Source organism: Meles meles, chromosome 21, assembly GCF_922984935.1.
Source record: "Meles meles chromosome 21, mMelMel3.1 paternal haplotype, whole genome shotgun sequence".
NCBI lineage: Eukaryota > Metazoa > Chordata > Mammalia > Carnivora > Mustelidae > Meles > Meles meles.
In genome coordinates this window covers 21,972,342-21,998,831 of record NC_060086.1, presented here as the reverse complement: position 1 = coordinate 21,998,831, position 26,490 = coordinate 21,972,342, and the positions used below count along the sequence as shown (strand labels likewise).

The 26,490-nt window shown below is 52.0% G+C and overlaps 1 protein-coding gene across 1 annotated transcript in view; it reads left to right on the top strand.

The window, feature by feature from the left end:
* The window catches only part of C21H16orf82 (chromosome 21 C16orf82 homolog), a 31,769-nt gene extending 7,738 nt beyond the window's left edge, over positions 1 to 24,031 (top strand). The window contains exon 2 of the mRNA XM_045992940.1: positions 23,534 to 24,031. Coding sequence (XP_045848896.1) covers positions 23,534 to 24,031 — 498 coding nt within the window. The remainder of the gene's footprint in view (positions 1 to 23,533) is intronic.
* The last annotated feature ends 2,459 nt before the right edge of the window (positions 24,032 to 26,490 follow it).

The following is a 26,490-nucleotide window of genomic DNA, read 5'->3' as shown; positions in this document are numbered from 1 at the left end:
TGCTGGAGAGATACTCAATCCCGGGCAGACTGACTCCAGATATCTTGCTTACAGTCACAGTGCTGTTCCTCATGACATCCAGAAGTTCTTAATCTGTGGTCCCTAAAAAGCCTTCAAGAGGTCCCCATCCTCCTAAGTTACCTATAAAATCACAGTGACCTAACAGAGGTGTTCCTGCACCTTTGACTATGCCTGGGGCAACCATCCATATCTTGTACCAGATTCTCTCAGAAGTTTATTGCTCAAAAAAAGGTCCCACACTGATCCAGTGTAGCTTACCCCTCCTCCTACCTATTTTACTGAAAAAGAAACTGTTCCCCAAAGAGATCAATGCCTGACTCAGATCACTCAGAAAAATGAGTCTTGGAACCCCCTGGACCATGTCCAGGACTCCCCTGCAGGGTAAGACAGTGTGCTCCAGAGCTCCCCAGGGGAATGGGAGGGGGCCTGTCTGGGCCCAGCTCATTATCCTATGCTGATGGGTGCAAGGGGACACCGTTGCCCAACCCCGAATCCCTATGCTGTCCATCACTGCCCAACAGCAAACCCACTGGGCTCCTCGTCCTGGAGAATACCCAGGCCGAGGAAGTGGGGACAGGGCTTAAGAGTTGCTGAGGCCCAGGAATAAAGGGGATGGGGGCTCCTGGGTTTACCCTCCCATGGCAAGACAGGAAGAAACCAGCTCAGGGATGGGAGCTAAGTTGATCGTGAACAGATCATCCTAACCTCACAAGGGACCCAATGATCCCAGGCAGAGAAGGACCACCAGAACGTCCCCTGCCTTTTCCACCTCCTCCTCAGGCCACCCCACTGTTTCTAAGCTGCCGGAACTGGGGAACTGTCAAAGGAAATGAGGTCCTGGAGTTAGAGCCGGGGGCCCAAATCATAGGAGGTCCTGTAGACGATGGTGAGCAGTTCAGATTTTGTGCCCAGCACCCCAGGAAGCCACAGGAGGAGTATCAGCAAAGAGTGTTCTGGTTACACTTATGTTTTATTTATTTACTTTTTTGACAGAGATCACAAGTAGGCAAAGAGGCAAGCAAAGAGAGAGGAAGGGAAGCAGGCTCCTCACTGAGCAGAGAGCCCAATGTGGGGCTCAATCCCAGGACCCTGGGATCATGACCCGAGCCAAAGGCAGAGGCTTTAACCCACTGAGCCACCCAGGCACCCCTGCACTTATGTTTTCAAGGATCTGTCCTGTTCGATGGTGAACAGACTATAGGGGACAAAAGTGCACTCAGAAACACTAGTTAGAAGGCTATTGCTGTATCCACTTGAAGCAAGAATGGGAGAGGGCAGTCCATCCAGAGAGGCCGAGCAGACAAGATCACACATCCTCCAGCCTCATTGTGTCTCCGTGTACCGGTTAGTTGTGCCAGGACAGTGCCATGTAACAAGCATCACCTACATTAGGTGCTTAAAACCATCACTTCTCTTACTCCCGGGGCTGCAAGCTGACCACAGAAGCTCTGCTCCTTGCATCGCATTGAGGCCCAAATTCAAGGGACAGTGACTATGTGGGGACTGCTTTTCCAAGGCTATAAGGTAGAAACTCCCAGGGTAGCAAGCAGAATACATGCTGTTCCTTAAGGCCTGGACTCTGAACTCCCGTGTGGTCCCTTGGTCAAAACAAACCTGACATCAAGGAGTGGGATGGGACTATTTTCTGAACAACAAACGAATCCACCACAGTCCCATGGCTGCTTCTCAGCACTCAGCTAGTCTCTCCTGCTCCTTGCTATTCTCCTGCCCCCCCCGGGGGGGGGGGGTCCCTTCCCCAAGCAACCAGATCCTCCTGCTCCAGGCTCCCAAAAGCTAAGGGGTCCTGTCATATGTGCTTTCCAGACATTAGCTGCCTGACCCCTCCCAGCAATTCTGGAGAAAAGACATTGGTTTTCCCCCATTTTACAGATGAGAAAACAGGTTGTCCAGGGTAGGCCAGGAAGTATCAAAACCCAAAAAAGGCCAACTCCAGAGTCTGGCATCTTCTTTTTAAAAAACGAATTTATTCATTCATTTGAGAGCGAAAGAGAGAGCCCAAGCAAGAGGAGAGGCAGAGGGAGAGGGAGAAGTAGGCTCCCTGCAGAGCCGGGAGCCCGATGTAGGGCTCGATCCCAGGACCTGGAGATCACAACCCGAGCTGAAGGCAGACGCCCAACCATCTGAGCACCCCAGAGTCTGGAATCTTAACTAACCACACTCTTTACCTCCCCAGACCTAAGGCAAAAGTTAGCACCACGAGATTTACCTGAGAGGACCCAGAGTCCACACACTCTAGAAGGGGAAGCTTGGCTTTTGGCTGCATGCCTTTAAGCAAAACACTTCCCATCTCTGCCCCCTCAGTCTCCTCACCTGTGAGATAGAGATGCACATACTTTCCTTACCTGGATGTGAAGGTTAAAGCTAAGATATGCCACACACCTGGCACGTGGTCCACTCCCCACAGAGCTAGGAGACAGCCACCCACAGGCAGTACGTGCCAGGGAGGCAGACGTCTCCTTCCAGACAGCCGTGTCTGTTGCCTTCACACCCGGCTCTCCAACCCCCCCACTCCAAAAACATCACAGATGACCCACAGCTCAACGGTCAACAATGTCTGTTTTCCGAGACCCTTGTCTGTTGTGCTGACAGAGAAACAGCCTGTGGAGCATTTCAAGCCCATTTGACAAATGCAATTTTTTCGGCATGAAACCGTCTTTTCCTGAATGTCCATACGGACACCCAGGCAGAAGGAGAGAGGGACAGGATGAAAGGCTGTCCATGGCACTCCCTGGCAGGTGATGGGGTATTCTGAGGGTGGATCCCAAGCTGTCTCATCACCACACTAGGCGGGGTCCACCAACCAGGGGTTCCAGGCTCTCACGTGCATGGTGGTGTCCATGGGGGTGAGGTGGCATGCAGTGGCCCACCTGCCCGGTGTTCTCAGAGCTTCTTGCTGCATCTGTGGGGAGGCGTCAGACCCCAAGGCTGTGAGATCCCACCCCATGCCTCGAGTCTTTAAGCTAGGCACATCTCCAGTCGAGGCCCCGAGCCAAGCTTGACCACACTGGAAATGCCAGCTCACAGCAGACAGAGCTAGAAGGAGACTTGCTGCCCCAGGATGAGCACCAAATAGGCCTAGAGGAGGCCTGGCAGCTTAGCCCCAGGGCCCCTGCATCTCCAAACCCTGGCCTGACCCACCCAGCCATGCTCCTCTCTGAGGAGCTACCCAGGCCAGAAAGACACCTCCTTGGCCATTCCTCAGCTCTCTCAACACAGCTGTGCTCTGAGCCACTCACGATCCCCCAAACTAGCAAGCCTGGGCCAGCCAACAAGTCTCTCCCTCGGAAAACCGCCCCTCTGCTCACAGGCATGTTGTACCACAGGACCCTGATCATGGGGGCACTCTGACCCTCTCTGTGCACGAATACAGTGTCCTGTTTGCAAAAGACAGACCCCCCCTACTCAAACAGGCCGAAGCAAAATGGGAATGTATGTGCTCATGGGAACAAAAATCCTAGGAGAGTAGAGCTGAGGCTTAGCTGGATCCAGAGGCTCAAAAACATCAATTTATTGAGACTGTGTCTTGACTGAGCTTTCCTCTAGGTTAGCTTTATGTGTCAGGGTCGTGGGTGACCTCTAGCGCCACATGGCTATGCTAAGGCCTTTGTAACTTTGGGCCAAGAGAATGTCTCTCTCCCAAAAGTCCTAGCAAAAGCTCCAAGGTGAGGACCTTATCTAGCTCTTATGACCATCCTGGGAAACAGAATCACAATGGCCAGGGGCTAGAAGGGGGTGACTGACCCTGGCTGGGTCACTGGTTCACTCTCAGAGCTGGGGCATAGGCGGGAAGGGAAGAGTCCTGCCTCAGCGACACGGACTCAGGGGTGAGGGGTGGGGGAGGCATTCCCCAAAAGAAAATCAAAGAGCTCCTCCCAGAAGAGTGGTGGCTGCTGGACACACCCCAACAGCCGTTCTACAAATCTCTCGGGGATCGGGACTCCACACCTGTCAACATGGTTTCATCCCACGGACGGAGCGTGAGCTAGGAATAATGTGGCCATGAAGCGTGCACAGAGGCAGAAAGCGGGACAAATAAAATCAGCCATATGGAGCAGAGAGACGAGAAGTCTAGACCTCCGCGGATCACTTAAGATTTTCAACTTCTCGGTCCCTCGTGAGCCCGGACTCTGACCACATTCTCAATAAGTCCAGGAGGTTCCCACCAAAGCCAAAAGGGAGCACGTGACCCAGCCTAGCCAATCACCTCACTCCATGCCGTTCCTGGCCAGTGATTGGTGCAGAGACAGGCGTAGAGCAAAGCCAGGACCCTAGGACTCAGTTTCTGGGACCTTTTTTTGGGACCTCTGGGCCAGAGATGGTCTCTATAGGCCGGACTGCCTGGAGGAGGGCTGCTGTCACCCTGAGGCCATGACAGAGCCGGAGGAAGCAGCAGCCAGCACAGAGGGAAACAGGCATGACAGATGGAAACATATTCTGAAGACACTGAGCTTCCCGATACAGCTATGCCTGCAGACTCCATCTCCTGGAGCTTTTTCTATGCAAAGCAAAGAATACCTTCTTTTTTTTGGCTTGATAAGTTAAAATCGGAGCTTCTGTCACTTGTAATCCAGAGAGCCCTGATTTAACACACTCTCCCTCAAGCCATCCTCCTCCCTTTGGTTCTTACTGTTTGCTTGGTTACCTGTGAGGAAGCAGACAGAAATCAGAAGCAGCAGCAGCAGGACCCTGAGGAGGATGCCTCTCCCCAGAGAGTCTCAGTGGCGGATGGCAAGTACCACAGCTTATCTGTAAGATCCAGCCTTCCCTACGCAAGCCAAATCGGCCGAGCTACAGCACGGCCCCACAGCTCCACTCAGCCCATCTGGTGGGCTCTGGAGTGAAATCTCCCATCCTTGTCCCAGGACAAAGCCTCCCTTAGCCCTGTACTCAGACCTCCTTTGCGACCAATCACTCCATGAGTAAGAACGGGGTTAAGACGGTCAGGGACTGCCTGATCCTTCCTTGTTTCTTTGTAGATGAGCTACGTAAGTGGTCCCGGGGTCTCCTCTTGCTGGTGCCTTGTCCCATTTTATAGACAACCTAGCTCAGGGTCAGCCTGACTCACGGACCCAGCAGCCACCTGAACTCTGTTCCTGCTGCATTCCTCACCTCCCCACCAAGAAGACACTAGAAGTGTCTGCTGGGCCCTTCATGAGACAGCAAGATGAATGCGATGCAAAGAGCAGTCTTTGAAGTCATATCTGGGACCCTAGAAGTCACCCTCCCTGAAACTCAGTTCCTTCATTTGTGAAGTGGAGGGGTGATGCCTACCTTGTAGGAATATGTAAGGAATAAGTAGGACACATGTGCCCAGCCCCCAGGGCCTGGCAAAGAACAGCCCCAAATAAATTCATGTTGCATGGAAAGAAGGAAGGCAGGATAGAAAGAAGGAAGGCGAGAGGGAAGGAAGTTGGGAGAAGGGGACCAGCCTAGCATCATCTTCAACATATTACAGATATTTAATACTCACCCATCCCTTCCTACCCCATCTCCCATTTTGCCACCCTAACAACCCCGCCACTTTCTGTAGTTTTCCCCAGTGTCGTCCGGTCCTGTCCTGACTCCACTCCCCAAGCCATCAGCTCTGGCCGTGGATCACTCTGCAGCCACAATCCCTGTTCCCCCAGCAGGGGCTCTGCTACCCTGCTACCAGAGAGGAAGCAAAGCCTCCATCCTGGTGATCCCAAGCCCCAAGAATCCCACAGATGATCTTCAGATGCAGCTTTCCCATCAGCCTTCTCGTTCAGCCCAGAAATCTGGGGCTGAGCAGCCGCACCTGCCACCTGATGCATCCCTCGAGCCCCACCCACCTGAGACTTCTGGTGGCGGCTGCAGGAGCAGGTGCTTTTGTTTACAGAACACCTATTTTGTGCCAGGTTGCAAACCGGTGCAAACCCACTCCAGCCCACAGATGTGTTTTGTTTGGCCTGACAGGTGTTTAAATATTTGAATAACTTACCGACGTTGAAATATCAGAAAGTCTAACAACAAAAATCTCGTTCAACACAATCTAAAGATCTGGAACCTGCAGGGCCGGGGACTAGCAGTCCCTCTGGACTGGAAATGGATTCCCGTTTGCCACAGTCTCTGCCCCATAGGCCCTTGCAGGCATTTGGAGGTAGGATTTCTGATGTAATAATGACAAATTCCAGCAAACAGATTAGAAAGTAGGAAATGAAACTAACTCTCCATTTGCAGATGACGTGATTATCTATGTGGAAAATTCCAAGGAATTTACACACACACACACACACACACACAAGAACTGATAAGTGAGTTCAGCAAGGTCACAGGTTATAATAGCAACACAAAAGGATCCATTAAACCTCTACATACTAGCAATGAACAGTAGAATCTGAAATTAAATATCATTTACAATTGTCAAGAAAAGTGAAACACTTAGGCATAAATCCAGCAAAATATTACAAGCATTCTACACTGAAAACTACAAAATGTTGATGAAAGAAATCAAAGAAGATCTAAATAAATGGAGAAATATACTGTGTTCAAGGATTGGAAGACTCATCATAGTAAAGATATCCATTCTCCCCAAGCCGATATACAGATTTAGTATAATTCCTATCAGAATCCCAGCAAGTTTTTTTTTTTGTAGATAAAAGCAAGCTTATTCTAAAATGCATATGGAAAGGCCAAGAAACTAGAATTTGAACTTTTTGTAAAAGACGAAGTGGGAGGAGCCATACTCCCCACTTTCAAGATTTACTCTACAGAAATGAAGACAGTGTGTGATTGCTAGAGGGACAGACACAGAGATCAATGGAATACCCAGAAATAAATAGTCACACATAAGCACAGCCAACTGTTTTTTGTTGTTGTTGTTGTTGTTGTTGTTTTTGTTGTTTTATGAGGATCCAGGACCTCCATAGAAAGTCCTATTTTTTTTTTAAGATTTTATTTATTTATTTGACAGAGATCACAAGGAGGCAGAGAGGCAGGTGGGGGGGGGGGAAGCAGGCTCCCTGCCAAGCAGAGGGAGAAGCAGGCTCCCTGCTGAGCAGGGAGCCCGATATGGACTCAATCCCAGGACCCCGGGATTATGACCTGAGCCGAAGGAAGAGGCTTAACCCACTGAGCCACCCAGGTGCCCCCAACTGGTTTTTGACAAAGGTGCAAAAGCAGTTAAATGGAGGAAGACTAGTTTTTTCAATAAATGGAGCTGGAGCATTTGGGTAGCCACAGGGAAAAGTAAGAATAAATTTAATGAGAGAAGGGATGTCCCTCTGTTTGTTTTTTTAAAAGATTTATTTATTTATTTATTTGAGAGAGAGAGCAGGAAGAAGGGTAGAGGGAGGGAGATGGTCTCAAGCAGACTCTATGAGAGTCTGAGAGCGGAGCCCCACATGGGGCTCGCGATCTCACAACCCTGAGATCACGACCTGAGCCGAGGGATGCCTGGGTGGCTCAGTCAGTTAAGCATCTGCCTTTGGCTCAGGTCATGATCCCGGGGTCCTGGGATCAAGTCCCGTATGGGGCTCCCTGCTCAGCGGGGAGACTGCTTCTCCCTCTGCTTGTGCCCCCCCCATCTCTCTGACAAATAAATAAATAAATAAAATCTTCAAGAACAGCCCAAGCCAAAACCAAGAGTCAGACACTTAAGTGACTGAACCACCCAGGCAGACACACCTTGCTCTGTTTTGTACACAGCTCTATCCCAGGCACCGAGCATAGTAATCGGCAGATAGTAAGTGCGTAATATGTGAGTAGTTATAAGAGCACCGTGTTCCAGGGATAGGTGTTGCTTTCTCCATATGATAGGAGGGACACATGAAGCACAGAGATATCAGGGAACTTGTCCGATACTGCACAACCAATATAGAACATACATGATTTCATGCGATCCTCCACTGATCTCCTTCTGCCCCTTTTCCGCCGATGGAAGAAACTCAAGTTCAGAGGGACCGCCTGGATTTCAGAGGCCCCAAAGCCAGCAGGAGGCAAAGCCAAAACCCAATCAAGACTCTGACCGACCCCAGGACACCTGCCCCTGATTTCCAAAGCCCTTCCAGGTACGAGTTCTCAGACCACACACTGAGCAGCACTGTCCGTCTCCGGCAAACCCTGTCTTTCCCAGTCACTGCGCACAGCCTGCTGGCATGTGTGGCTTAAACACCATGGCTCCCAGGGGGTGGGGGGGGCGCATTTCACCGAGCCAGCTCATTTATTCATTAATTTGCTTTCCATATTTCCAAACAGAAAGCAGTCGTTCCAGGCAAGGCAAATCAATACTGTTCTCCGCGGTTCATCTTCATTCGGACCACGTCCCCGCACGCTCTCCCCGGCGCTTTTCACCCAGCCTCCTCCTGATGGGTTCCTGGATGCTGACGAATAGGATTCTCGGAGGCAGCCACGCCACGTTAGCAGATTAAATCATTAATATCTGCATCGGTCATTTTTACGAGCCTCCCTTACCCCAGACTCCTCGCCACCCTCATGTTGAGTACACTGTTAGTGAGCCGGGCGGGCACGGGAAAGATGAAATTACCACTCCTGAGATTTTATAGGCTGCAAGCTTGGAATTATTGATCTTCCCCCCACCCCCACCCCACGCCCCCGCCGCTGTTCTGAACTCAGGTATCCTGCCCAGAGTTGCAGAGATTATTGAGATGGGAGATGGATATGGACTTGCTGGGGCCACTTGCTGTTTGCCATGGACTTTCCTTGTCTTCCTGCAAAGGGGGGAAAGGCAGTCTCCTCACATTTGTTCTGCAGATATGGTTTAAAATACAGCACTCTTTGCCAACCACTGCTAAGCATTGTCCAAGCAAGCAATGCTCCTTAGGCCTCCCAGCTCCTTGCAAAGGGAGGAATTACCATGAACTCTTTCACTGGGGTTCTGGGGTTTCCCCCAGATCACAGGGGACATGAATGCAGGTGCGCCTAACTCCAGCAACCTGCTCTTGACCGCACCCACCCTCCATCAGCTCCAAGAGAGTGCACAGGTATAAGGAGAACAGACGTTCAGTGTGAGGGATGGAATGTCTGTGTCCTACCCCCCAAATGCATGTATCAAAGCCCTAAGCCCTAATGCGATGGTACTGGAAAGAGGGCCCTTTGGGAGGTCATTAGTCTAGATGGGGTCATGAAGATGGGCTCGCCTAATGAGACCAGTGGCCTTTATAAGAAGAGGAAGCCGCCAGAGCATGTGCGCTCTCTCTCTCTCTCTCCCCCTCTTTCTCTCCACCGTGTGAGGACACCATGAGAAGGCGGCCATCTGCCAGTCAGAAAGAGAGCCTTCCCAGGAAATGGACCATGCTGCCACCTTGAATTTGGCCTTCCCAGCTGCCAAAACTGGGAGAAACAAATCTCTGTGTTGAAGTCACCCAGTCTATGGTATTTTGTTAGAGCAGCCGGACAAAGTGGACAAAGATATCAGAAGCCTGGCTCTGTGCAGGAGCAGGGGCTGTGGGTCAGCCCAGGGAGGCAGGGAGGACAGGGGCAAGATGCTGGAAGGCCTTCACACCTTCCCGTGCCCTTGGAGAAGCCCACCAACCTGAACTTCCCCCACCCTCAAAACAGGAGAGAATTGAAGGCCTTCCCTCTTAAGTTCTAGAAAGCAGACAATAACATTTTAGGCTTGGCAGGCCACTCTTTTACCAGGCTCAGAGTCTGCCACTACCGCACAAAAGTGGCCACAGACAACAGGGGGATGAATGGACATGGCTGCATTCTTTTTTTTTTTTTTTAAGATTTTATTTATTTGACAGAGAGAGAGCACAAGCAGGAGGAGTGGCAGGCAGGGGGAGAGGGAGAAGCAGGCTCCCCGAACAGCAGGGAAAAACCGATATGGGACTCAATCCCAGGACTCCAGGATCATGACCTGAGCCTAAGGCAGTGGCTTAACCAACTGAGTCACCCAGGTGCCCTACATGGCTGCATTCTAATCAAATTTTCTTTACAAAAACTGAGTAGGCCAGGTGTAGCCTGCCGGACATAACCTCCCATCCTGGGGGACAGGGATTTTAGGAGCAAGAGTGGTATGCGATTTCTGGACCAGTGACCCTGAGCTGTCTTGCATCGTAGGACATGTTGGCACAGGGAGGGGAAGACCAGAGTCCCCAGCAACGCAGCCAAAAGAAAAGCAACTCCTCTTCTGTGGAGTGGAAGCCACTAGAATCAGCCAGGGTAACAGGGCAAAAGTCTCATGCTAATGATAAAATAAAACTTAAAAAAAAAAAAGTAGTCCTTACAGCAGCAGAACAACACAACCATGGAAGGTGGAAGAAATAACAAGTGTTCACAGCTTTTGGCCCTGTCTTTGCTTCGGGCCTCCTTCTTGCACAGCAATAGCCAACTGACCAAGAAGACTGTGCCCCCCACTTGCTGTACAAATAAGAACACAAGCATCTACTCTGTCTGCTCTTCCAAGTTCTTCATCAGGAACATGAGAGTATGAAAAAAATTTTTCTCCTCCCCTTGCCTGATGTTCCAGCAATACTCAGCGCTGTGTTTCACACTCCTTTTCTGAAACTCTTCCTCCCCTTGGCTTTTGTGGTGCCAGAGTCATGTGGTTCTCTGGCTTCTTCCCTCTGTTCCCAGGCTGACCTGACTGCAGAGTTCGAACTCAGGGCCTTTCATCAGTGGTCAGCTAACTGGAATCCCAGGAACCCCGTGGTTCAGCGGGAAGCACCGGGGAACAAGGAAAAGCTAAGCAGAGTCAGCACCCTGCACTTCAGTCCCTCTCTTTGACTACACATGTTGCCCCAGGAGTCAGGAACCCTTATTTCCTCTCCTTATCCACAGCCTTCACCTGGAACCATGTACTAATCTTGAACTTGGCTATTAACCTCTTCTTGACTTCCCTGGTTCCTAACCCTGCTTCCTGTCCAAGGCCTCCTGCTTACCACTTGGATTTGAGACTCTCGGTACTACCTTTTCATCTCTATCCTCTGACTTCTTTCCAGAACTTCCAGCCAGACTCACCCATTAGAGAAGACCTCTTCAGACTGATCTGTTCTTCTGACCGACATGGCTCCTTTCAGCTCCAGGACCAGTGTCTGACAAACATCCTTGGTTCATCCTACCCTGTGAGTGGGACTGGGGTCCATGGTGACCTTTAATACTCATTACTAACCTTGGCAGCGGATTTAGTCTTCGTCTCCACCCCCAAGTCGTTGGGGACTTTGATGTCCAATGTGAATGAACAAGTTCCCATCTTTACCTCCCTGGCCCTTAACCTCCCCCATTCCAATGGCCTTCCTTTCCCATCCGCTTCAACCACCCACATTCATGAGCGTGACATGCTCAAGCTTGAGCGTAAGTCCCAGTCTCCTCCTTACCAACCACAGCCTCCTATCATTCCAACCAAGCCCCCCACTTGGGTTTGTACTCACAACCCCTTCCATCTCTTCCTGGTCCGCTCTCCACCAGTGATTCCCTCTCTTACTTGTATTTTCAACCCCTCCCTCATTCTCAGCATTCAATCACGACAAACTATGTTCAATCTGGAAAAAATGAAATCCCCCAGTAGCGGATGCTCTCGGCGCCCTATCCATATCCCCTCAGTTTTTACTGTTGGCATTAAGTCAATCCAATGTCTGAATGCCATCACCTTTGTCTTTTTACATGAGCACTTTATCTGGTTGCCAGAGCCCACGCTCCCCATGCACCTGGCAGACCAAGTGCCTGGAATCTAACGCTTCCTCGGCCCCTGAGGTCCAGCCCTCACCCAAGGACTGGTGGGAACTGGAGGATAAATGCCCCAGCCCCCTCACCACTCATGGACAGTAACTCATGTGCATGTCTGTGCTGTTTTCTAGAGTTACCCAGTGAGATTAAGCTCCATTTTCCCTCCGTGATTACTTAAACACTGGGAACACCATTTACTGACTTCCTTACCTTTTATGTCTCACTTCTTCACTCTTCTACTGGTGTTTCCTGGGATCACCTCCAAAACAAACTTCTTGCACTTAATCCTGTCTTGGGTCTGCTCCATCCAACATCTCCTCTCTTGCTTCTCGGTCTTGTACACCATGTACATCTACTCATCTCCCTGCCATTTAGTCTGCAACCCACTGCAGTCTGGTTCCCATGCCCAGTGTCTCAACAAAACTGTTCTTTCCTGAATGTATAGAACTGCCTTCCATTTTATTTGGCTCCCGCACAACTTTCAACGTGTTGTTCCACTCTTTTCTTAGAACTCTCTCCTTGGCTTCATGATGCCACCCTCTCCACTTTCTTCCTACCTCTCTCCCATTCCCCATCAAGCTCTTTTTCAGCTCCTTGAAACTTCAGCTACCCTCTAAATATTGAGATTCCTGAAGACTCCCCCACCCTCGGCCTTCTTCTTCTCCTCTTACTCTGACTTTACACACTCTCTTTGGATGCCAGTTCCAATTAGGAGTGACAGGTGACATCCCAATTGCTCTGTCCACATAGAGCATGATTCCAGGTGTCAGGCTTCAACTCTGCCAATCAAGTCCCTCCAAAGTCTCCTGAACCCGAATCATCCTTTCCTTGCCCCATCTCTGATTAATGTCACAACTATCCACCCAGTCACGCAAGCTCCTTGGAGCCACCTAAACTGCTTCCCCTAAATTGCTTCACCCAGGATGCATGATTCACCACCCAGGCCTGTCATCCCTGTCCCTCCTGAATATCCCCCTTCTCCGTCCCCATGGTCATGACCGTAGGTCTCAGCCACATCATCTCTTGCTCTTTACCATTTCTCAGGCCCCAATGACTCCAACCCCACCCATCATCTATACTGCTGGCAAGGTAATTCCTTCCAAAGTATAATAGGAACCCCCTCTTCCCCTGCCTTCCACAATGTCAGTACCCTCAGATAAGACTCAAACCCATCATAGGTTTCCAGCCCCCTCCAGGAGCTCCCTCCTGCCTACTTCTCCAGCCTTATCTCCCACTACTTTGCATGCTTTTTAGCCTAGTGAATCCTAACCCCAGCTAAACACTAGCATTACCTGGAGAGATTTACCAAAATTCCAAAGCCTTGACTGCACCCCCAGACACAATCAGAGGTGAGGTGTAGGCACTGGTATATTTCAAAAGCCCCGCGTGTTTCTAACATGCACCCAGAGTGGAGAGGCCCTGCCCTAACCACAGTGAACAGCTTAAAGTTCCCCACTCCTCCCGTGTTCTCCCGTGCCTCATGCCTACCCACCCCTGCTCCTGCAACACCCTCCTCTCTCTTTGCTTCACAGGGCTGACACCTACTTGTCCCTTAAAGCTCAGCTTGGAGGAAGCTTCCTGATGCCCAGCTTCCCAGTCTGAGCTAAGAGCTGTCCTCTGAGTTCTTACAGTCCTCTCTGCTTTAGCCTGTGTGAACATTCACCACATTTGAGTATGAACTGTCTGCAGCACCTTGTCACCCCAACACCAGGGCTTAGACAGTTAGTAGACTGTTAGTCGACTCAATACATGTTTGTTGAATGAATAAATGAGCACCATTCCCTTCTGGCCATTGGGATAGGAAGTGCGTTATCCTTTCATTTTGCCCTCCTCCTCTTCTAGTTCAATGCCAATGCACAGGGGGTATAGCTCAGGGGTAGAGCATTTGACTGCAGTGCCAATGCACATAGTAGGTGCTCAGTAAATATTTGTCAAGTGGATCAGTGAATGAATGAGACACAAGAATTAATGAATCAATGAGCCACAAGAGACAAGCATCCACCCCATCCTCATCTTCTCAGGAGAGCTCTGGGGAGCAGAGACAAATCAAACTGAACTTCCTACAGTTTTACTAAAATGGAATTTGCCAAAGACGTCCTGAAAAATGGATTTAATTAGGCCCATTAATAGGGGAGTCATTGGTGGCGAAGATTTAAAGCTGAGCCTGGAAAAGGTATCGATGATTTTACCATTTTAAATTATATAGGAGGTTATTTCTTAAGCCCGCCTTAATTAGAAAAATGCATTTCAATGGAACCTCAGCTTTGGAGGGAAATAAAGCCAAAGGTAGAGGTGAGATCTGGTATTTCATTGACACGGAGCACCAGGTATCACAGCAGAGCACAAACCGCCTCAGCCCAGGTGTGCTCAACCTGGGAGAAGGGGATTAGTAGCATGGCACAGCCAGACCTCATTATGGTAACACTTGTCTGTACAACCCGATGTGGCTTTTAATTGCAAGATACATCCAGGAGAGGGAGAGGTGCAGTGGTCTCTAATGACAGCATGAAATTCCACATAGGTTTTCAGAGCCCCGTGGATGTCTTGCGTTCTGTTCTCCCCTTAGGCAGTCGTAGAGGTCTGAGTTCTAATGGGTTCATTGATCAGATCCTGAAGGGGACATGCCTTTATTCTTTACCTTACCACTAGCAGAAATACTCAGCTGTCCCCAGATTATGGGGCAGGTAAAAGCAGTTCTGTGTTGGGGCTCTGGCTTCCTTTAGACCCAATTAGCCTGGAATACCCACTGAAGACTTCCCTGGGAACCCAGGAAATGTCCTGATACGTAACAAGGCATCATCCATTTTACAATTCTTTATTGAATATCATAGGTGACAGGCACCATTACAGGGCAGAACTGGGACTAGGGTAAGACAAGAGGGGAACTCAAGTGCGAAACTGAAGAGAGTGATGAAAAAAAAAAAATTCAGCAATCAGGATAACCAACATTTTCATGCAGTATCTTTAAAAATATAAATGAATACAAGAGTATCTACAATGAATGAAATACCCAAATTGTCATCACAGAGAGGATCTAAGCCTGTCCTTGCAGCACCTGCCTCATCCGAGCCCAGTCTGAGTTCTGGGCACTGGGGATACAGCAGTGACCCGATCAAAGCCCATCTCTCACATAAAAATGCCAGGATGCGTGGGAGACCAAAAAATGAACCAAATAACAGAGTCAAATATACAGGGGTGGTGAACGATCTGATGGAAGGAAATAAAGCAGAGAAGAGGGTAATTCCACGGTAAACATCTCCAACCCCCAATCCCCCCTCACCCCTCCACTACCCAGTTTAGCAAAAGGCACAGGGGCTCTTGGGTCACTCCAAGGACAGCTCCCAGTACCAGGTCCCCGTTGCACAACGTCTCAGGGCAAGTCACTTGCTTTCCAGGCTTCCTTCTTGTGCTCCATCACCGGACATGAGGAAAAGCGAAAGTTCGTAACAACAAAGACATTTGCGAGCAATCGCTCTACAGGCAGCCTGGTGCCAAGCCCATGGTGTCTGTTCCCTCAGGTCACACTCACCGCAGGGCAGCAACACTGGGTATTTCTAGCACATGGCAAGCTGAAAGCCAAGGTCAAGCAGCCTGCCCACGGGAGAGTGAGGGTTTGAGGCTCTGCAGGCCAAGTTCTCAGATGTGATGCTGGGCACCTCAAACAAAAGCCGGGTTCTGTGCCAAAGTGACCTTGAGCAAGTTCTCTGGATCTGTCTGAGCCTTGATGTCCTCATCCGCAAAATGGGGACACTCAGGAGGCTCCCCCTCCCAGGACCACTGAAGCCAGGCGTCTGGCACTGGGTGAGTCCCCCTAGAAAGTGACAGCCCCTCCTGCCCCTGCCCCAGTTGCGGTACCAGTCTCCAAGGCGACGGGGCAGAATGGGCGGGTGAAGTTCAAATGCAGCCCATTTCCTATTTTCCTGACAGCCTATTTCATGGATCACAGAGACGCAAGTACAGCTGCTTATTCAACGGAGGAAAGAATGAATTCATTTTCATTCCTTAATACCCGATGTGACCTATTCTCGGTTGATCTCTCCTTTCCAAGGCTGCAGCCCTTCCCGCGGACTTTCAATTTGGCCAGAAAAAGAAAATGTGCAGTAATGACAGAATATCCTGCCCGGAGAATGCTGGGAGCCGAATCACCACCGTGCTGGTAATAAGTCCAAATGAAAGATATTATGTCACCTCGTTTGAATTAAACAGATGAACTATAGTCCTAGACCATTAAAAATGAACCGATCTGCTGGAAAGCTTCCAAGAGCTCAGCGTTCAGGGCCCCTAAAAGGTGCTCAGCTCTAGCGGGGTTTTATATCCTCATTTTCTGCCAATAATTCCTCCACTCTGCGAACGTGGAGGAATAATTTGATGAAAGGGAAGCTGGCCCTTCAGTGGTAGCCCCTTTCCAAGGACAGCCCTGGTTGCGCTAACTCGGGCCAGCCGAGCCCTCGCTGGTGCACTCTGCCTGTGAGCAGCCTGGGCGGGTGGAGGAGGGTTAATTGAGAAGCTCCAGGGAGACACAGGGCAGACGGCCGGGGCCCATCTGCAGACTGGGTGATGCTTTTTCCTCCAGGAGTTCAGGGGGGCTGCCTACCTGCACCCCAGAAACCCAGAAAGAGAGGCAGTCAGCAGTGTTGTCTCCATTTACAAACAAGGAAACTGAGGCACCAGAGTCCAGCGTGCCTGGGGGCGATGGCTGCTGGGGACCCTCCCGGTCCTGCTCTGCCATGCTGCAACCCTCTAGGTCCCTGAGCACAGGGCTCCCACACTTTCCACATCGAGCCTTCCACAAACCCAGCGACCTGTCCCTCAAGTTCCTATCAGCAAACCTAGAACGCCCGGGTGCCCCCTGGAGTAGACTGGACCAGGAGCCAGAAGACTGGGTCGAATCCTAGCTCTGCTGCATACCAGCCATGCGGCCTTCGGGAATCTCCTTCAGCTCACTGAGACTCAGTTTTCCTCATCTGTAACTTGGAACTTAATAAGACCAGGCTGTTCTCCAAAGCTTCCTCCGCCCTGACACCCCACTCCAGCCCCAGGGTCCCACCGAACCTGCATTCAGATCCCTCCGGCTTAAGGACTCAGCACCTGGGTGAGACATAACTGTACTCTCTCATTTAATCCACCTCCGAAATGCACAAAGTCTAGCTTGCCTTCCATTGATGATAAAGAGGTTTTATATCAAAACAGCATCAGTCACTGCTCTAGAGGCTCTCCATGTATTCATTCGGCAGAACTTTCTGAAACATGGGAGCCTCTTCCAGGCTCTGGGGCCTCAGCAGTGTCCGCACACACCCCCTCCCCAGCCTCAAGGCTATCGAGAGCTTTTACTGAACCCCTTGCTCGAAAGAGGAAACCAGGCTGAGGAGGTTTGGGTAACGTGAGCGGCTGGCACAGCCAGCGGGACGCAGGGCCTGCGCGGAATCCACGTGCGTCTGACTCCACAGCACATACCACAGAGCCCTCAGCCAGAGCCGCCAACCCGCCTAGGACTTGTGGGTAGTTTCAGCCCGATGGGGGGGGCAAGCCAGGGCCTCTGAGAATGGACATCCCATGACCTGGCATCTCACTAGATGGTTCTCGCGCTGAGTGTGCCTGAGATCATCTGAGGAGGTATTTCTTCCTCCTCCTCTTCACCGTCCTGCTGGGTGGAATCGGTTTCCAGGGGTCATACTGATGACAGTGACTTCAGCTCAGGTTAGGATGGCCTGCTCCTCCCAGGTGACTCAGGACCGATCAGTTTTAAGACAGCAAGTCCCACTTCCCAGAAACCCCTTCGGCCACGTGCTGAATGGAGAAATCAATTTCCACAGACTGGTTACTGCCCTGGATTCCGTGTTCAGTGGCCTCTGCTAGCCAGAGAGGGGATCCCCCTCCCACTGCCCCTGCTATCCCCAGCCTCGGGGGCCACTGATCTCCCTCTGGTAGTCTCCTGAGACCCACTCCGCTCAGTCCTTGTGTGCCACCTGAGGCTGACAAGGCAAATGACTGCCTGGCATCTAGCTCTGGGGCTGCTGACCTCTCCACACCTGGCAGCTTGAAGCCCCCAGTGCAGGAGACACAGCTTTCTCTCAGAAGGCCTACGGCCCAAGTCATGACCCTGCTATCAAGTCAGGACTTTGGCGGCCACAGTCTATTTTACCTCTTCTCTCCAGGCTTCTATCTGCCCAGGCAGGTCCTCCTACATCCTTGGTGGGTACAAGGCAGGCTGCAGACACTTAGTGCTTACTGAGTGCTTACTGGCCTCATGGAAACTTCACGACAACCTAAGAAACAGTCAGCCTGTGGACAAGGCAATTCTAGCAGACAGGCCTCCATCCAAGCCCTCTTGGCCCTCTGGGGTCACAGTCTCAGGGACAGAGGGTGCTGAGGGACAGCTTCTAACCCAAATACTGTGTCTGCTACCCTCCCCCTCTGCCCCCCTCTGCCTCAGGGCTTCCTCAGGTGCCCCAGAGGCTTGCTCAGGGAGCCAGTGGCGAAGCCTCCAGGCTGAGCCAGAGATGTCCTCCACACAACTTCTGACAGGCCCCAGAGAAGAGGCCCAAACCGATCGGCACCTTCTCAACAACGCCCCCATGACTGGCTTTCCTGCCCTCCCTGCCTTGCTGCCCTGTCTCTTCACAGGGCTTCCTGGGACCACCTCTCAGATGAACCACTGGCTCCAAGTCTGTGCCTCCGGGCTGCTTTTGAGGGAACCCGAACTGGGACAGAAAGGTTAGGGAACTTGCCCAGGATCACACAGCTGAGAAGGGGAACAAGCCCGGATTTGAACTCAGACCTCTGGCTTCAGATGCTGAGTGCTCGCTTTCTTTGCTGTACAGTTCTAGGCTTGACCTAAGGAATAGGTCTCTCCTCCCTCTTCCCTCTCCTTTCCCCTCCCTCACGCCCTGAGTCCACAATGAGAGCACAAGACAATTGTTTTGCCACAGATTACAGGAGCTGGGTGACCGAGCCCTGAGCTTTCAGTCACCCCAGCCTCCTCCCGTTTCCTGCCACCCCCCCACCCCTCACCCCGCCCATGTGGGGGCAAGTCCGTGACCTCATCTTTGGCCGAAGCTGACCATTCTGAATGGCCATGTTTTATGACCAAATAATGCAGGCCACAGATCACGTGGTGATTCAGCCCATCCCGGGGCTGAACCTCATAGAAACACTCAGAAAGATGAGGCCCCAGGGCTGGAGAGAAATGTCTGCTCTATCCATTATGTGCAATTAAAACAAGTTGAAGCTTTCATAGTCTGTTTGGGATGAGACTTCCCAGAAATTCGCGGGGGAAATGTCCTGTGAGAGAGACACATAAAGGCAAACTTACTGCGAGGGAGAGGGGGAAATGACCTACGTGTCCATCGGTTAGAACGGATGAATCAGGCTTTCACCAGTAGCATTACTCTATGGCAGTGACAATAAACCTGAACCGCCCACACAGCCCAGATGAGTCTCCCACACGTAACATCAAACATAAGTTGCAGACGCATATTGAAAGAACGCCCTTTATATCCAGAGTAATAGCATGCAGAACAATTCCATGCTGGTTCAGGGATATGTCCTCCTACACTCTAAGTATTAAGATTGCATCAGATTCAGTGATGGGCAGGAGATTCTGGAATGCCACAGAGAGCTGCCTTGGGGAGGGGTAAATGGGTTTGGAGGTTTATCGGTATTGTCTTCCTTCTCGAATGGAGTGATGAGCACATGTGATGACCCGGGTGTGCACCTTATTCTCCCCTTTTTGTTTGTGTAGGCCTTAAATGATTTTAAGAGCTGGGGGGAAATCAATCACATGACTAACCCAGAGGAAGAATCACCCTTCTTCCTGGACAGATGACTCCTCCAGGTCATGGCTAAGCTACTCTCTTTGTCTAGCTCCCTGGAGAAGGTTAGAAAGTCCAAGGTCCTGCCATGAGGGACCCAGGTCCAGCCCCGGCAGCCATCTATTCAAGTGCCAAGTGCACCTGAGTAGGGAGGTGCCCCCATTTTGGGCCCCCACGAATGCCTCTCACTATCCCCATGACAAGCAGGCAGTCAAGAGCTGGGCCTCAGGGCAGATAGAGGATGGAATGAGGTTAAATGAGAACACGTCTGGGCCGATGTCCAGCACAGATGATCAACGTGTCCTCCCTACGCGATCCTCCCACTGCACTAGCACCGCTCTGGGGAGTTCCCCGTGCTCACCAACCGCACTGGACTCACCTCGCGGCCCAGGAGCACGCAGCAGCACTCCGCAGGGAACAAATGCAGATCCCCACCCACATGGGGTCCTGGAAAGAGAACAAGGCACCCATCAGAGGACGGCAGGGGAGGCTCAGGGGTAAGAGTGCTCTGTGTGGAGAACCTCAGGGAGAGTGGATGCCCCCAGAGGGTGACGTTGAGGGCCAGAGGGTTCCGTGCTTTCAGAAAGTGTGTGCGTGTTTAATTTCCTTTCATATGTCTTCACACGGATATACCTACACGTGTACATGCATATGGATGTACATTCGCGTGTGTATATTCGCCTCTACACATATTCCTGTGGGTTCCTATATAAACACACACACCGCGAATGTGTTTGCATACGCACACACACGTACTTATGTGTATACTCGCATACGTGTGTGTGTGCCTATAAACTTGTGTATGCCAATATCTATGTTCCGTCTTAAAGTAGAAGGGTCCGTGAGGGCGTTTGCTGGAGGCTCTGGGCAGACCCTGGCCAGGAGTCCCCTGCCAGTCCTCAGGGCATCCCTCCAGGGAGCGCTGTGACTAGTACTACTCCATTTCCCAGGCCGGGAAGCTGCGGTCTGAGACGTTAGGTTGGTCACAGGATGTCACCCAGGTGGAGGACACAGGCTGTGACCTGCCAATGTGCCAGAGCCCCAAGCCATATGGAGAGGGACAGCTACGCTATTCACGGGCCCCTGCCCAGGTTACCCTCCCACCCACCCCCTGCCCCCTGCGCCTGTGCCCCCCACCCCATCTCTCAATTGTGAGGTCCACCAGGGAGGGACTTCTTCCTGGCTGTCTCTTGAGGATCTCACAGGGCACTCTGCATTTATTTCCTCTCAGTTAATGCTTGTGGAGGATGTAATCCCCACCACCCATGTGGGGCATCGTTAAGCACGGCTCCCAAGTGGGGAAGCTGAGGCTTGAAATCATGTTGATCTGATTTCCGAACCACTAATCTCTGCCCCTCCTCTTGGCCATTAATGAAGTGCCTACCCCTTCGCCTGCTTCAAAAGGAGGCTCTGTCGTTTCTAGAAGGCCATCTAGCCCCTGACCTAGAGGCGCCTGGACCCCATGACTGGCCTTGACCCCACTCTTCTTCTAACCCCCACATCTAGCCCCTTGGCAAGCCTGTCCCCACTGCCCCCACATGGCAGCCTGCTCAAACTCCAGTCCGCTCATCACTACTGAAGCAACGGGTCCCAGCATCCCCAGGGCTGCCCCGTGACCTCTCCTCCTGGTGCTCCTGGCTCTGCCTGCAGGACAGTGGCCTGCAATGGTCACATGCGCAAACAGCATCTGGGCGGGGCAGCTCTGGTCTGACCCCTAGCCTGGGCAGGGACAAGGACACCACCCTCAGGTGGCTTCAGGTGCAGGCAGGAATGAGAAGGCTAGACCCAAAGAATAAAGAGCTCCTCTGAGATGCCTTCCTGAGACTCAAGAGCAACCAAGAGAGGCTTCCAGGAGAAGAGTACTAGGCCAAGCTATGGCCATTGACAAGGCCTTGCCTTACCCACAGGCTACTACTGACTCTGTTGTAACATGAGCCAGAGAGTAGGGAGGGGTCTGGTCCCTGCACAAACTCCCAGGAGTCCCCTCCAGTCCTCTGGCCCATGTGCACTGTGCCTGGGGCAGGCGGGATGGGGACAGGAGGGAATATGAGTTCCAGTAGGCTCCCCATTTGTCCCCAGCATTGGGGATCCCACCCTGCTTTGTACTCATCCAGGGCAAGAGCCAGCCCTCAGTCCCAGCCTGTGTGCCTGAAGCCCGGCCCTGCCTCTCTCCTGCCAGCCCCTAATGCCAGACTCGGTCCCCACTTTTCACAACAGATGGATCCCACCACACCACCTCCTCTGAGATCGCTGCTAAGCCCTGCGTCTGTCCTTTCCCTCGCGGTCCCTAGCAGGGAACGTAGGGAAGGGACAGGGAGCCAGACAGCTATGAGAAGCCCCTCATATCCCAGAAGGATCAGAATTTCCACTGCAAAAGAGATGCCTCTGTGTACAGCAGAGGGAAGCCGAATGGCCCTGGGGCAGTGGGAAAGGAATTCATAACAGATGACAGTGATAATTAGTGCTGACATGCTGATGACTGCCAAGGGGCTGAGGCACTCTCCAAGGAGTGCCTTCCTCCTCCCCACCCACTGCGTCCCAGACAGAGCCAGCCAGCCCACTCCAGACCCATACCATCAGGCCAAGCACCAGGGCCAGCTGTCTCCCAGATGCTAAGGCAAGAGTGGAGCTGGATCATTATGCTTCTTGATCTTTGGAGGATCAGCGATACCCTTAAGACTCTGACAAAGGCTGTGACTCCTTCCTGGTGGGAAAGCATATCTGTAGCCCATCGCAAAGTCTGCTCCAATTCCCCCAGCCCTTAGAACCCACCTGTGACACCGTAAAGGGTCAATGACTTTTATTTTAATTCATTCAGCCATTCAATGGAAATCTCTTCAGTGTCTGCTAATAAGTGCCCCGGTGGGTGTTCTATAATACTGTAGCATCTACAATACTACTTAGCCAGGGTAGCCCAACAGAATGCTCTACGAGCAGCACATTTGGCTGAGCTTCACCTCCTGGCACCATAGTTCTCAGTGCTGGCTGCGTATCAGAACCCCCGGAGAGCAGTTCAAAATTCTCATGCCAAAGCCTCACCCAGATCATTTAACTCAGAGCCTCTGGAAGCGGAATCCTAGGGATGGCTGGGGGTGCAACCAGGGGAGAGAACCACTCCCCTGGAAAATCCAATCGTGTTTTTTTTTTTTTTTTAAGTTCCCTAGGTGTTGGGGATGCACGCCCTAGAGCAGTTAATGCATTCATACACTCAGCAAATGTCTAATGAGCATGTACTATGTCCCAGGCAGGATGCTGGGCGAGGGGGGGACACAGCAGAGAATGAGAGATCAAAATCTTGGCCCTTGCAAAGATGATATTCGAAGCAGAGGGAACCAGCAGTAAGTCACCAACACATAAAAAGATTTGCAAATTGTGTTTCATGCCACAAGGCTCATAAGTTAGGAAGTGACACGAGGAATAATAGAGGGACCTTCTTGTAGAAGCCAGGGACACTTCGTAAGGGCCACTGGATCTGAAGCTTGGAGGCCAAGAGGCTGAGGGAAGAGGATTCCAGGTGGTGGGAACAGCCAGTGCAAAGGCCCTGTGGCAGGTCAGAGCCTGTGACCCTGCCTCAAGGTGAGGAAGGGTATGATGTGGGACCAGGCTACAGAGAGGAGCCAGACCAGATCTGGCAAACAGTCTAGGATAAACTCCTGTCACATTCCTTTCAGTCCTCCCAGTGGTCTTGGCATGGACTGTCTCAGAAGAAGTGACGCCCTAAAGAAATATAGCTCAGAAGGAGTTTGGCTGGGATGAACACCCAGGTCTCCTGAAATGGCAAAGCAGAGGCCACAGGCCCTGCAGTAATTAATTGCCCCCAGGATGGTGGTTCTCGCCACTCCCTGCCCACCCCCAGCCCCAGACCCTGATGCCACTGGTGTGGGGAGGACATTGTCCTTCCCACCCCCAACCTGCCTCATAATCCCATCACCGTGGGAACCAGGCCAGCCAATCAGAAGGCTCCCCTTTGCAAGGCCACCCTATAAATTGAGCCTCCTCTTCCCAGATGAACCAGACCTACCTACCACTCATAGGCCTCCCAGGGTCCCCTCCCCCTGGATAAACCAGATCAGTTGCCCCCCACCTTCCTCCAGGATAGAAACGGGGACTCTGCTGCCTGGGATGTTCAGGACCAAGCTCCAGGCCTTCCAGCCCCCAGCGTAGAGCCCCAGCCACCAGCGTGGCCACACCATGACACAGGAGCAACTCCAGGGCCCCTGAGACTTTCGGCGGGTAACCTGGGAAACCCGTGGAACAGTGAGAGCGGCTTGCTGAGCCTGCGACAGCCCAGCAAGGGGAAATGCAGGGCAAGTAATGCCAGCCTGCTGAGCAGCGGGTACGCAGGTGATGAGGAGAACAGTGAGGTTAGCCTGGTGGGTGGCACTCCCATATTGAGGTTGCAGAGAAGGCTCCATGCCCCAGCGGTCAGCACCCCGACCAGCCAGCTGTGCGCTGTCTACTCACCTAACCAGATCAGGAGCCGGCTGGCCAGCCGTGCCTGCAGCAGCAAGCAGCCTGGAGGGGAAAAGTGAGACCAGCCTGCCCGACAGCGGCAGCAGCAGCAGAGCCAGCAGCCTGACCAGCATGAGCTTCATCAGCCTGGGCAGCAGCGCCCTGAACTACCAGGTGAGCAGCGGGCTGCTCAGCTCCGCCAGCAGCCTTCCCGCCAGCCAGGCCAGCAGCTGCCAGAACATCCCGGTGGACGGTAATGTGCAAAGTGCGGTGAAAAGTCACACCAGTCTTCCAGAGGACAAGTCCGGGGGCAAGGTCAAAGCCAGTGACCAGGCCACCGAGGGGAAGCAGCCTGCCCAGATGTGCATGCCTTTATGAGCTGGCTCGCTGGCCACCAGGTTCCCAAAAAACACAGATGTGACAACCCAGCAAAGCTAGACTTCACCCAGAGTGGTTATGGTAAAAAAAACAAATACCTTTAAAAAAGTATACACTGACTGTGTCAGAACCATGGATAGCACCATTCGTAGCAATGACCAGCAGGCGCAGGGTTGCACGTAGTGAGCACTATTAATACCGAGCACTATCTCCTCGGACAATCAGCAAGCCACGGTGAGACCATCTCTACTGAGAACCAGTGTTGAGAAGAACCGCTGTATGAAGAGCCATCGGTGCTGGGTCCCCCTGCATCCGCCTGCACTGGCCAGACCACCGTGAGCCCCAGGGACAAGCCAGTCCTAACGGGATCCACCAATGGCAAAACCATCTGCATTGAGAACCCTTGTAGTGGGATCACCGGTGCCAAAACCCACCGGAGGGGACAGCTGTGACCAGCAGCAAATACCAACTCTATTTAGAACCATCTGAAGTTAGAAGCTCCCATGGGGAAACCATGCTAAGTGATGAACGCCATCTATAACCAAACCAATCATGATAAGCTCAAAGCTTGAACAAGCCCCAGCCCCAGCTGGGACTGTCCGCTGTCCAGAGCCAGCCGAAGGAAGCACCATCCATGGGGACCCACAGTCCTGGGGGAGCTGGATCCCCACCCAGCTCTGGAAGAAGAGCTGCCCACAAGAGCCAGCAGCATCCTCCAAGTGAGCTTGCCCTTTCATTTCGAGCACTGTTTTCGGGTTGCTTCGGCCCAGAATCTTCCCAAGAGCAAACGTTGCCCAATGGCCCCATCTGTCTCCATGTGCATCTCAGGGGAGGTAGAGACAAGAAAGGAGGCCAGAAATCATTTTTGTTGACAGGGTTGGGACAGTGCTTCCTACGGTAGGACAATGCCACGATCAGTGCTTCATGGTGACAGAAACCAACCCAGCCAAGAACGGCCGGGATGAGACAGCTCTGTGCCATTTAGCACACATTTCCTAGGTGGGTGGGAAGGCTGAGACCTCCGCCTACCCCTTCTCAAGACAATAAAGTCCTTCCCTGGGGGCTGGCCACGCAGACCCTGAGGAGGGAGTGTGTCCACAGAGGGGCGGAGGTCAGAACAGTCCTGAAGACATCCACTAGGTTCTAGAAGGAAAGCAGAGGGGGCACCAAACACAATAAACGGTGTCTGGAGAGGCTGTAAGTGTGTCTCTGTGTTTGTGTTCCCACCGAGGTCACAGGGACAAACACAAACCCACCAAGGAACCATGTTGAGAGGAGGGCTCGGCTGCCAGCTCTGCTTACCTGTAAGCTGGTGATATGGGACAAAATGCTTATAATTAGTGAGCTCAGTTTCCTCATCTGGAAAATGGGAACAATAACCTCTGTGTCATACACAGGTAGGATGGTTATGTGGTTTACGTGAAAATGCATATTAATTACCTGGCATGTAGTACTAAATGTGTGTTTCCTCCCCTTTCCTCACTTGTCTGTAAGATGGCCACAGACATGGTTTCGCCCTTGCATTGCTCCCAGTACACAAAGGATCATGACTACTAACATAGACGATGCATTCTTGACCACATTAAAAAAAGAAAAAAAAAAAAAGCTGGAGCCATAGCATCCACTTAGAAGTCAGAATGTATCAGCAGATGGTTTGCTAGGTTTCAGGAGGGAGTGGTTCTGGGTTTCAGGGCACCACGTGTCTGACAGGGCCCTTCCCCTCGAGCTTTAGTGCCTTCAAGTACATTCTCCCCCACTTTTTACAGGCAAAATAGCTCCTCAGGAGCCCAGCACCCATGACCGAGGCAGACCAGAGGGGCTCACTGTCCCCAACCCTACCTAATGGAGTCCCTGTCCATAGGCAGGCCCTGCGTTGGGGGTGGGGAAGCTTCTGGGGAGGCTCTGTGGCTGCCTCACCTCCCCGCACCCCCATCGCTGCCTTGCTCTCCTGTCTTGGCCTCTGTGGGCCCTCTGTCCTCCTCTGAGACGGAGGCCAAGCTGTAGGCACAGCAACACTGGACAACTGGAGCCCTCAGTCTGGAGCCACAGACTCCCTGGACCCAGCGTGGCCAAAATGAACTCACGCCCTTCCCCTGACTCTCCTTCCCTGACCACTGCCTCCTGTGTCCCTTCTCAGCAAATGACATCATCCCACCCCATT